At 46.0% G+C, this 12,066-nt stretch overlaps 1 protein-coding gene across 1 annotated transcript in view; it reads left to right on the top strand.

Annotated features, from left to right (window-relative positions):
- The window catches only part of RHBDL3 (rhomboid like 3), a 60,200-nt gene that overhangs the window by 38,590 nt on the left and 9,544 nt on the right, over nucleotides 1–12,066 (top strand). The window contains exons 4-6 of the mRNA XM_017812086.1: nucleotides 4,973–5,197; nucleotides 5,871–6,019; nucleotides 10,274–10,386. Coding sequence (XP_017667575.1) covers nucleotides 4,973–5,197; nucleotides 5,871–6,019; nucleotides 10,274–10,386 — 487 coding nt within the window. The remainder of the gene's footprint in view (nucleotides 1–4,972; nucleotides 5,198–5,870; nucleotides 6,020–10,273; nucleotides 10,387–12,066) is intronic.

Genomic DNA, 12,066 nt, shown 5'->3' with positions numbered 1-12,066 from the left:
GAGAGGAGCAGGACTGGCTGAGGAGATAAAATACTTTGGGATTGTGTTGCAGTCCACAAACAAAAGCAATGAGTCCAAAGTGGATCCTGGAATGTTGTAAGTGGGAAACGAGCTGGAGGCTTTGACTGGCCCTTTACAGCTTCATCAGTCTATAGGAATTTATCATGTCTCATCCTAAAGGAAAAAACCAGCAGAATAATGAATTCCCACTGTAGTTTTAACACTTCCATGGACTTTTAAGACTCTGTAATGCAGCACAGAAAGATATTTTAAAATGCTCTCCATTCAAGGACAATTAAACTAAGTCCATTAGATACTGGCTAAAAGCAGCAGCAGAAGAGAGGACTTTCTTCCAAGTAAACTAGTCTGGCAAACAATCATTATGCCAATTAAAATGAAACTTAGCATAGACATTTCCATCCCTAGCCATGATTCCTCACCTGTTTTCAGTCACATATATTTGAAACCAGAGAAATGCAATGTCAGCTTAAATGGTAGTTTTAATTGTGTGCATGTCTAAAATACACACATGAGTGGGAAATGTTATAAAGATATGTTTTTTTTAAAAAATTGCTTCAGAAAATTCAACTGGATTAATTTCAGTTGTGGAATCTTTCCCAGCACCCATGGAAAGTGGAACAGGCATTGGGGATTTGAAGTTTCAAACTTGCTGTGTTCTGACACAACGTATTTGAAGCACAATGTTGGTCTTGTCCTGCAAGCAGCTAACTTTGGAATCTGAAAGTGGTTTGCCTTTTCTGTTGGGAGTGCTGGGAGGTCTAAGCCTGGCACATTTAACAGGCAAAACCTTGAGCAGGGAAGACCCCTGCAATGACCAGGATAATTTATTTGGTCTCTTCTGCCTCTTTTTTTTTGAGTAACCACTGCTTGGTCAGACCAAATCAGGATGTTGGTATTTGCTTTTTTCCCAGTTGATACTGTTTGGGAAAGTGCCACCAGGTTGACTCAGAGGATGTGAACATCTGTGACAGATGAACTTGATGCTGAGCTACGAGCTTTGGGAAAAGACAGCTCTGCCCACATTAGCATTTTGTAGAAGTGAGGAGTGAGGGAAGGAAATAAATGTGAATCTTGAAAGCAAAATTGATTGGAGAGGTTGAATTTGTAAGTAAAGTGGATTATAAAACTGGAGCTGGCAGAGGCTTTTAAAAAGCTTGTGCTAACTTTTGATTTAGTGTTCTGTGTCTTGGAGAATCAGAGCTGAATGGAAGGCCTGTCACAGAGCTGGGTGTGTTTAAAAATAGCTCCAGACCAGCCTCAGAGGTGCAATACGTAACGGGCAGAAATCCAGGTTTTTCAAAACCTCCTGAGTGAGACTGAAGAAAGCCATAAAAGGGTCCTGTGCCCCACACAAGCTGTGAAACTGGAGATGGGGGAAATGCTGCATGATTATCTGAGGGAGCCACAGCAGTACAGGTGGCCAAGGAACACAGAGGAGCTGGGCTGCCAGAGGGAATGGACAGCTCCCACTGCAGGCTGCAGATTAGCCCAGCCCCGTTCCAGGCTTTGCACCTTCCCAAAGTTTGGCACTGTCCCACATTAGACAGCGAGGACTCATCCTAAGCTTTGATGTTTTCAGTGTTGAAGACAGATTTGGGTCTATGTAGGAAAATATTTTCCTTTTGGACAGAGGTACCACACCCAGCCTTTGAGTGGAGCTGGAGCTCTAAACCTGGCTTTGTTTGGATATGGGTACCAGTCGGGTTGGCTTGGCTGTTCTGCAAGGGAAGTTTCTTTCTCTCTGCATAATAACATTTTGCAGGCCTGAAGGACTGAGGGAATGTGTTGTTTCCCCACTTCTACCTTCGCTCTCCACACACAGTTTGCTGTGCCCATCTGCTTGCAGCTTTATCATCACACTCATTACAGAAGTCACAGACCAGTTGCATGAAGAGAAGTGGGATGGGCTGCCATGGGCTTCTGGAGCTGCAGTAATGTGCAGGCCAACAATGGGCCCAGTGTTCTTTTAGCTGATGATTAAGTACTTGGCTCATAAATACCAATATTATGTAATTCCAAAATCAAGTCAGCAAATTGTGACCATATGCGAGACTCCGTTTAGGAAGACTTGAGTCTTCCAAAGTCAGTCTGAGGAACAAAACAGGCTTCTGATTAAGAGCTTGTGAGAGCAGCAGTAGTGACTTAATCCTCTTGTCTCTCCTCATGCCCATCTCCTCCTCACTTGGTCCAAAGGCCTGTGGGGTTCTGTGAGTAGGGCCAGGACTGTGATGCTTCCTTGAGCCCTGGCAGTCAGCTCTCATGTCAGCTTCTATGTGGGGTGTGGAAGGTCCTGTGGTTTATTTTCCTCTCTGGAAGGAGGAAGGCAGAGCTTTGTGCTGAACAGAAGGGCTTGAAAGTAGTACAGCCTAGTGATCAGATAAATTGTGCAACTTGGATTCTAACTCCAGTTTACAGCCTTGGGCAAGTCACTGAGTGTTGGGAGGTCCAGATTCCCACCTCCCCAGGGGAGCCAGAGGCTTTGTTCACCTAAGGTGTGACTTCCACAGCGATCTGCAATATTTTGCTCTTAAAGCTAAGAAGACCTTTCCCTCCTGATTTGTTTTTAGTATGTTGAGGAACACCTTCAGAAACACCATGCTGATGAATTTGCAGTGCCCTGGTTGTTGTCTGGGCTCGTCAGCAGGACTGCAGAGAGGTCACTGGGGTGACAGGGCAGTGCTGAGTCCAGGTGACTGAACAGAGCCAGTCCCTTTGTGTCCTGCTCAGCAATAACAGAGGGTTCAGCAGTGCCTGTGTTGGATTCTCTGCTCGACAGACACACGGAAATTGTTGTTAAGAGCTCAGCACAGACATGAACATCAGCAGCCTTTGCAGTTCCCTGTCCATCTCTCTTGGCAGTCTCTGTAGGGATGATCTGCTGAGGGTGGTCAGCACTTCTGGATGCTGAACTGCAACAGTGATTTTCCTTTGAAACAATTATATTTTCCACTGAATGCTGCAGCAGGGAAAAGCACTGACTGTTTGGTGGAAGGCAGGAAATCACACGTCACTGTAATTAGAATAAACACATCAGCAGCTTCAGTCAACTGTCTGGTATCTTCAGGCCAGTTTATAGTTTCAGTCTGGATTTAATTCTTGTCCACAAGAGGAGCAAAGGCAGAGAGAGCAGAATGAACTGTGTGAGGGAGCACTCACAGAACGGCTCCCACAGGCTGCTCAGAACTGACCTGAAGTGAAGCTTTCTTCTGCAGACACAGTGAGCTCACCAGGTGGCTAAAGGTACCTTTGAAACATCTGTTACCTACCAAAAAGCATCTCACACATCCTAAGGAAAGCCTTACACTTGGTGGATGTTTCTCTGTGACATTGTTGTCTTTCAATATGAGTGGGCTTTCTTAATGCAACAGAAGATCACCATCTTCATTTGCCCCTCATCTTCCCCAGTTTTAAATAAAAGCTTTTGGGTGATAGACTTGAGAAGACTGGAAGAAAGATCTTTGTGGACCTTTTTTTTTTTCCTTCTTTGCCTTTTCTGCTTCTTTTGCCAGAAATGTTGTTTTATAACTGTTTTCTGAATGAGCGAAGGAAAGAGAGAGAAAAGGAGAGAGTCGTTAGGGTAAACCATCTTCTCACTCAAAGAGAACAGCAACAACAACAATTTTTTCCCAAGTTTTTAAAAAATTAAGAACATCCGTTCCCTGTCAGTGTTCCTATGGGAGGGACAGGCTGCAAACTGAAGCTGAGGAGGGATGGGAAGCTGCTGGGAGAGTGGGTGCAGCGCCATCACCTCAGATGGCCCCTGGCCTTTCTTCAGTGATTAACAGGAGGTGGTTCCCTGCAGTGATTACTGTGTTTTAAGCAGCTTGGTCCAGCTTGGAGCAATTCCCCATCTGACTGGGCACTGGGCTTTGCTGGCTTTGGGATATCAGCTGGAACCAGCGTGATCCAAGACAACTGGGAGGCAGTGGTGTGTCATCTCTTCTTCAGTTCTGGGAGGCTGGAGATGCTGCTGAGAGCATTTAGCAGTTCTCTCAGAAGAAGGACCAGGCTGTCATGTTTGCTTTGCTGCTTGTTTACTGTAAAAGGTCCCTCTGCAGAGGTCTGTGTGCACAGTGAGGCTTTGGAACTTCCTGCCAAAGATTCAGCCAGTACAGACAGTGACTCTAATGCAGGAGGTTTGTTTGACATCAGGGCTAATTAGCAATTATCCAAATCTTGGAGCAAGCTCTTTCAGACCTGGTTTGTTCCCCCGCCCCCAGCAGGCTCGGCATAAAATTCCATCTGCCTAATTTGCAAATGCAGTTGCTTTAATTATGCATCCAAATTGGGAAAGTGTGTGCTCAAAAAGATAGACAGCTAAATCTATGCATGTAAGATGATAATGTATATACCAATTAGCTGTGAGCCTGCTCCATCTCAGAACCTGCCCCCTCTGAGGATGACTTTTAAAAGAAGCCTTGTAAAGACTTCCAGGCTTACAGGAGCTAAGACAGCCTGTACACAGGATTAATTTGTTGTTTTGTTGCTGTTGCTTGTGCAGTTTTGTTCTACACAAAGAGATGATTTTCTTTGCCCAGAGCCAACTCCTGCCACAAGAGTTAGAGGTGCTGTGAATGTACCTGCTGCTACACTAGAGAAACTTTCTGCCCCAAGAGATGACAAGTGCAGGGAAGTGAGATTGAGCAGGGATGGAGGACACAGGAATGTGGATCGTGATAACTGATGGTGAAGGCTGGAGAACAGGCCAGGGAGCTCAGCCAGGTGCATCAACAGCCTCTGTTGTGCCCTGACCTCATTTATTGGCATCATCATGGCAGCCCCTGGTACTGGTTTTCCTTGCACCCCACTGATCACCCAGGATCATCCTGAGGCTCAGTTCCTAAAGACCCTGGTGGGGTCTCTCTGCTGCCAAACCAGCGCTGTTCTCCCGGGATGGTTGTGCCAGGCCTTGCTTTGCCCTCATGGCTTCTTCCTTTTCTTTTTGACCCAGATGAGCAACAAGAGGTCGAACAGTTTCCGCCAGGCCATCCTGCAGGGGAACAGGAGGCTGTGCAGCAAGGCTCTGCTGGAGGAGACGGGGCTGAGCCTCTCGCAGAGGCTGATCCGGCACGTGGCCTACGAGACTCTGCCGCGGGAGATCGACCGCAAGTGGTACTACGACAGCTACACCTGCTGCCCCCCGCCCTGGTTCATGATCACCATCACTATTGTGGAGGCAAGTACCCCAAAAACCTCTGGGAACCCTCCCCACGCTGCCAAAGGCTCTGCTGGGGCACAAACAAGGGTCAGAGTGGGACTCATTTAGATCCAGGCAAAGACAAACATGAAGCTCGTGGCCACTTCGGTTCCCTGTCGGGGTGTGTGTAAGTAGAACTGTGATCCTGTCATTGAAACAATTTGTGTATGACAGAACTTGGGAAACTACAGCAAAACTTTCTGAGGAGTGAAAACTGGACAGTTCTAAGGAAACTGGTATTTTAATAATGGAATTGGAAGACAAATTTTTGTATGGCTGCCTCTATTATGTGAACGGAGAGAAAGAGGAGGGGAGAGAAACTGGGTTAAATATTCTGACCTGCTCATCTGTTACCCAGATGAGATCTCAGCATGCTGAGTAATGTGCTGGAGAGAGGAGGATATAACGTGGGCCTGATCAGCAGGGTGCTGAGTTCCTGACTCAGTGGCTGGTGTGTTACAGAAGGCCATATACAGAGTTACCTCAATGTGTTGCAGGTTCCTCAAAACAGGGAACTTTCGTGCTGTGTGACGCTGTCAAATGAGAGAAAAATTATTGTATATGCAACTTATTTCTCAATGCTTTTGAGCTACAAAGTGCTTTTCAGTGAGAAAAGGCATCTGCTCACCAAGGAATCTCTCTGCTCTTCTAGGTTGCCTTTTTTCTTTACAATGGAGTGGTATTAGACAGATTTGTGCTGCAAGTCAGCCACCCCTTGTACCTGAAGAATGCACTGCTGTACCATCCCCAGCTCCGTGCTCAGGCTTGGAGGTACCTAACCTACATATTCATGCATGCAGGGTGAGTACTGACAAACTGGAGATTCCCCACAGGCCAGGTTCCCCAGAGAGAGGGAGGAGGAGGAAGTGACAGAATCAGCTCAGAAATAAATTTTTAAAAATCAACTCTAAATTGTGTGTAAAAATCTGGAGCTGTTGTGTAGTGTTGAGCCATGGGGGGCAACCCTTTGCAGCTCTCTGAAGGGAGAAGGCAACACGAGGAACTTCAGAGATGTCTCTCTTCTCCCCAGCAGTGTTGGCACCATCTTGCTGTACACTTCCCAAAACTCACCAGGTCCAAGCCCAGTGTCCCACTAAAGGAGCTGTGCAGGTGGTAGGAGAAGTCTGCAAGGATGCTGGACTGGTATTTAAAAACTCCAAGGGTGTGTTCTTGCTAGACTGCCTAGCTGGGGTTGGAAAAGTCACTTAGATGTGCCTGTGATATGTCATCACTTAGGAATGTCCCTCCTGCAGGGACTGAGGTAATGCCTGGAAGCCAAGACTGAGCTCCCAGTTGGTCCACACTGTACAAACACCAGTGTTCCCAAAGAGCTGCCAATCCACTGACCACATGGACAGAGAAAGGTCCATCTCATGCAAAATGCAAAAGGTGCACAGTAAAATGAATCCTCCTACATTCATATGCAGCAGACTTGGGAAAAGAATACAAGGCATGGGATCCTAACTCTCTTCTAGCCCTCCCAAAATTCCAACAGACTTAGCTGTTTCTGATGCCATGGTGATGAGTGAGTGCCACAGGAAAGTTCATCCCTATACAAAACACTCTACCCCCTCAGAGCAGTTTCTCAGATCATTATCTTCACACATTCCTGGCAGATAATTGCAATTTTCTTTAATTCTGTCATTGAAAAAATTACAGCAACAAGCCTTTCAGCAGTAGTTTAGAGTTTGAAACTGCATAAGGACCCTTTGTTCTTAAATAGAAAGCCTTTCCCATCAGTCAATGTTCTTCTATGAAAGATCAAGCTGATCTTTTTCTTTTTCCATGTTTCTGATGGAAGATATGCTGATGTCTCTTCTCTGCCATGGAATAACTAACTGCCTTGGGGTGTAATTGCCCTGAAGCACAAAATGTGCCCCAGATCTCTGGATAAAAATCACAGGACAGAACAGACTCCACTCCAGAGTAGGAAAAAGTTTTTAGAAGAAACTTCTGAACGTGGCAAAATCTGTACTCTGTGTGTTGAGTCCCTCCAAGGAATCCACTGGACACAGGTTTCAATGTGCAAGAGGAGGCTGCTGGGCTTAGACAGGGGGCTGGTTTTGTAACATGAGAAGTGGGAATTTCCATTGCTGAGGATAGGAGGAAAACTGGGCTTGGAAAAGGAAAGAACACTTGATTTTAGCTAATGTTAATTTGTATTTGGGCTTTCTGCTGCTGCTGGTGGTGTTTCACTGCATCACTCCCACGACCACAGGTTGCTTTGGGATCTGTTTGCAGAGAAGCACCTGCACAGGGACAGGTTTTGTGTCCTGCTTCCCTCAGCTGTGCCAGGTGACCCTTCCCTGGAGCAGGCAGGACTCTGGCATTGCTCACACTCCCAGGTTTATGTCACACACTCCCAGGTTTATGTCACCCCTGTGGCTGGCCCAGAGTGGAGCAGCGGGGAAGGTGTTGAGCAGAGGACTCCTTGTGCTGATGGATTCCAAATCCTTTAGCTACACAGCCTGAAAAACAATGGAGAGTCCCCCTGGAGCAATAAACCCCGTGATTTATCTGCAGTGTGTGGAGTTAAGCTAAATGTTCCTTTATTGCTGACTTCTGTGTGTGAAGCTCCTTTCTCGGGAGGAAAAACAATAAATCTTGGAAAGGTAATAATGTTTTTAGTGGATGCCCATCATTCTCCTCTCGTTTTCAAACGGGAGGATAACACAATGCCATGGGTCCATTGTTATCCTGCTTCCAGCTGAGACTTTTAAATGGAAATGTGGACTGCTCCTTAATTTAGTGCACTGGGTCTTTTTTTGAAGAGCCAGCGGCAGCCAGAAGGTGTTGGGGAAGGCAGCAGTTGCTAGGGCTTGGCTGGCTGTGCCTCTAGAAAGATTCCAAAAATGTACAGGCTGTGTGTTGGTCCTGGTGGAGGCAGCTTTGTCCAAGGCTGAAAAGGCAAAGTTGTAAATTCTGCCCTTCTGCTTTCATGAAAAGCAGACGTTGATTATCTGAAGCCCACACATTTGTATCACTGCCATAACTAATGACTCGCATTGATGCTCAGTCCCATTTGTTTGGTCCCAGGGAAGGAGAAAGTCTTTAATAAATTAATGAAATTGTCATTTCAAGAATGACACATTCAGCACTGGCAAAGGGTAATTATATTTTATGGGTTCTTATTGACTGTGGAGCCTTCAAAGCTCTTATCATGATGGGGAAGAGAAGTGAATGGGATTGCTCCTGGGAAGTCTTTTAAGAACAGCTGTGAATCAGAGCAGTCCCTTTAGAGTCCAGGATAAACTTTGCTGAGCTCTTACAAAAGCTTCCTTTGAAAAATCAGGTCCAGGGCTTTGTGTGAGAATGTCAGGTGGCACCTCATGACATTGTGTGCCAGCCAAGGCTTCTGCCCTCCCCTCTGGGAAAGGGCACTGGGATGCTTTGACTCTTCTCTGTGATCTCAGTCTGACCTTTGCTGGTTGTTCCTAATCCAATTCCTGAGTTCTGTGAACACGCAGGACCAGAACAAGTGCCAGAGTATGACCATGTCCAGTGGCTTCCAAAGTCTTGAGGAAGGGAATGAAAGAACTCAGCTCCATGCAGCAGCTTCCCATGATGACAAATTGCAGTGCTGAGTGTCTCGTGCAGGAGAGAAATTTATCTTTGGAGAGAAATTCAATGCAAACAAAAATATTAAGGTGTCAGGAAAGGACTGTTTCCTGCAGTATCATTTCTAGCAGTTTTTTCCGGTCCAACTTTAAATTCTCATTTATGAGGCTGTTCTGTCGTTACTGCATCTCACCAGCAGTGTTTTTCCCTGATGTATATGGGAAATTGCTATGGTAACATGAAAAAAAGACCAAAACAGTAGAAATGCATACAACTTAAACCAAAGATTGCTGGTGGCTGCCTGTGAGCCACCTTTTTCTTGTGCAAAATGGGATGTAGGTTATCAAAGCATTTAGCTACCTTGCTTTCTTTTCCCCCAAAAGACATTGGCCTTCTGTGTTAAGGTACCACTGTGTCATTTAGATCCACCTGCTTTGTGAGCAGACTCAGGTACTCTCCACACAAAAAGCAGGATACTCTGGCTCCAGTGGGATGTCACAGCCCTGTGAGCCCAGGCAAAATCTCAGGCACTACCTCGGTGTTGAGGACCCTGTTCAGGGGCCTGGTGCTGTTTTTACCTCACTGGAAGATCCTGCGGATGGAAAATACTTTTTTAGAGCTTTGAAAAGTGGCAGGACAGTTTTGTTAAGTTGTATTGATTAGAGCACCAAAGAACTTGCTTTGAAACTATTGATTCAGCTCAGGCCAAAGCTGCTGCACTGGAGCCTTTACCCAAGGTGCACATCTGAGCTGTCCCACTCTGCCCCCAGGCTGCGGGTGGCTCTGCACAGTGGGTCAGGGGGGTTTCTCCAAGAGTTCTCTCAGCTCTTCCCCTAGTGTTCAGCAGGAGTTTTGCTATGGACAGTACTGGGATCAAAGGTAGGTGAAGAGAGAGCTTCAGTGAATACACTTGGCCCTGACCAGAGATCAGAACACCCTGTGCTTCCCATTCTGACGGGGATCACATGGAATTAGGCACGGAAAAGAGTCAAACAGCACACACTGTTAAGCAGCATTATGGTTCAACTGCCTTGGAACTTCCAGACTCACCTCATTCTTGACTTAACACCCCCTCCCCATCATGGCACTGTGATGTGCAGGGAAAGGCTCTGTCATTAGGAGGGGAGAGGAGAAGAGCAGGTCAAATTTCTCCCTTCTGTTCCAGGCTCTGCTGCCATCTTGCTGCTTTTTTTTGACAAGTCATTTAACTCCTTCAAACAAAGAAAAAAAGAAAAAAAAATTCTGACTAAGAACCAAACATTCTATGAGGTCTTTGTCTGAAAGGACCTGGGTGGATGTGAAAAAGATAAAAGCAGCAAGGAGGGAAGAAACATCCCAGCTCTGGGCCTGAGTTTTTCAGGAACCATTGTTTTTCCCAGCATTACAATCTATTTACATGAAGCAGGTGCTGTTTGATTGTTCTTTCCAAGATATCTCTGCCTCAAGGGTAGACAAAGAGTTGGAAGAGAGGACAGCTGTTGTTTTTCCTTGCTGCAGGATAGAACACCTTGGACTCAACGTTGTCCTTCAGCTCCTGGTCGGGGTTCCCCTGGAGATGGTGCACGGAGCGGCGAGGATCAGCTTTGTGTACGTCGCAGGAGTTGTGGCAGGTAGGTGACACCTCTGGATGCCCCGGGTGGAGAAGCAGCTGAAAATGGCCTGTGCTGACTTTGATGTAGGAGAAATGTTTTGTGACGTTTGGGATCAGGAGAAGAGCAGTCACTGATCTTCTGTGCACTGAAATCCTTCTGGGGGCTGGAAGTGGGAAGTGTGGTACAGCTGGACATCTATTTCTATCCAGCCACAGGCTCTGTGTTTAGGAGACCTCCTAAAAAAGCACCAACAACCTGCTACTTTAAAATAGCCTTATTTTAGATGGTCTTGCTGAATGTGGAGGTGATGCTGGTCCTGTGCCAGATCTGCCTCCATTTGTCCTATCAGCTTTCTACAGCCTGAGTAAGCAGGAAGTATTTGGTTGTAGGTTGTGAGCAGTGCACAGCAGTCTGGAAAATTCATCTGATCATGAAGCCACAGGATTTGATTGATTTTCAGCTTGTGCTGTATTGCTTTTATTTATGTTTGGAATTTCCAGCAGTTTGGAGGTGATGGAAGTTAACTGACAATAGATCAACATCTAATTAAAACAGGAGGAGGGTGTGAGAACAACCAGAAGCTTCACAGTGGAACTCAGACAATGACTGACTGCCTCAGTTCCAGATTTATGGTGTTTGGTTGGGTGTATTTTCCCAGCTACGTAATTATTTTTTTCCATAATGAGCAGATAAAGCCTTTGTAAAATGGGCTGTGTTGGGTACTAATAAATCCTACATTCCAGGAGAGAGACTGTGGAAAGAGTAATTGGACTAGGACACAGGACGAGGCCCGGTACAAACACCACACTATTTAATGCAGAGAAAGGAATTAGCAGACCAGCTCCACTGTCCCTGGACTGTGATTTTAAAAAGCACTCACTGAAGTGGTTCCCAATTTGCAACTTCCCAGCTTTTCTGCATAGATACATCCACCAAAGCCTGGAGATTCACTGGTGTGTGTAAATATACTCACCTGTGCCAGGTGAGGGAGGCAGGGGAACACTGAACCTGCTGCAGTTGAGCCCAGGGGAGCACTGGGAGTTTCCAGCTGCCTCTCACCTTCCTGAGGCCACGGGCTTGCCTTTCCCACCTTATGTCCTATAAATTCTAGAAGAAAGTGCCAAATGGAAAGGGAAAACTTCCTTTCTTGGTGCAGAATGGAACTACAAATGAGACCAGACAGTGCCAGGCAGAAAAGCATCCCTTGATACCCATTGGAGTTGTTAGCCAGTTGTGAAACCTGCTTAATTCTTTGATATGTGCCAGGAGAGATAGAAGTAGATATACTCATGATGAGGATGTGGCAATATAAGGATAAGTCAGTTCCTAAACAGTCAGGAATAAACAGTAAAATGTAGACATGGGCCACAATTTTATGGGTTTTTTCTCATCTGTCTGACATGACTAAGAAGACACGTTGAAGCTGAAATTGAGTCTCAGTGCAGCGTCTGAGGACTTAACTGCAAGTTCTCATTACTCCTTCCTTTATTCCTCATTAACATTTTCCTTAATGGCAGTGTTGAGGAGCTGAAGAGTCTCAGAGCCATACAGTGAAGGAGGGAGCTGTCAGCACAGTTGCCTGGTGGAACCTCAGCACTTTCTTGACCCAGAATCAGCTGAGCACTCAGCACAGAAGTTCGTTAGATTATGTACTACTGAGGACTCTCTCAAGATTTGCCAAAGTGTCTTTTTCCTGTT

The sequence above is a fragment of the Lepidothrix coronata genome, unplaced genomic scaffold (genome assembly GCF_001604755.1).
Source record: "Lepidothrix coronata isolate B3197 unplaced genomic scaffold, Lepidothrix_coronata-1.0 Scaffold34, whole genome shotgun sequence".
Lineage (NCBI taxonomy): Eukaryota > Metazoa > Chordata > Aves > Passeriformes > Pipridae > Lepidothrix > Lepidothrix coronata.
Note: the sequence above shows the minus strand (reverse complement) of the source record. Positions and strands in the feature narration are given on the sequence as shown.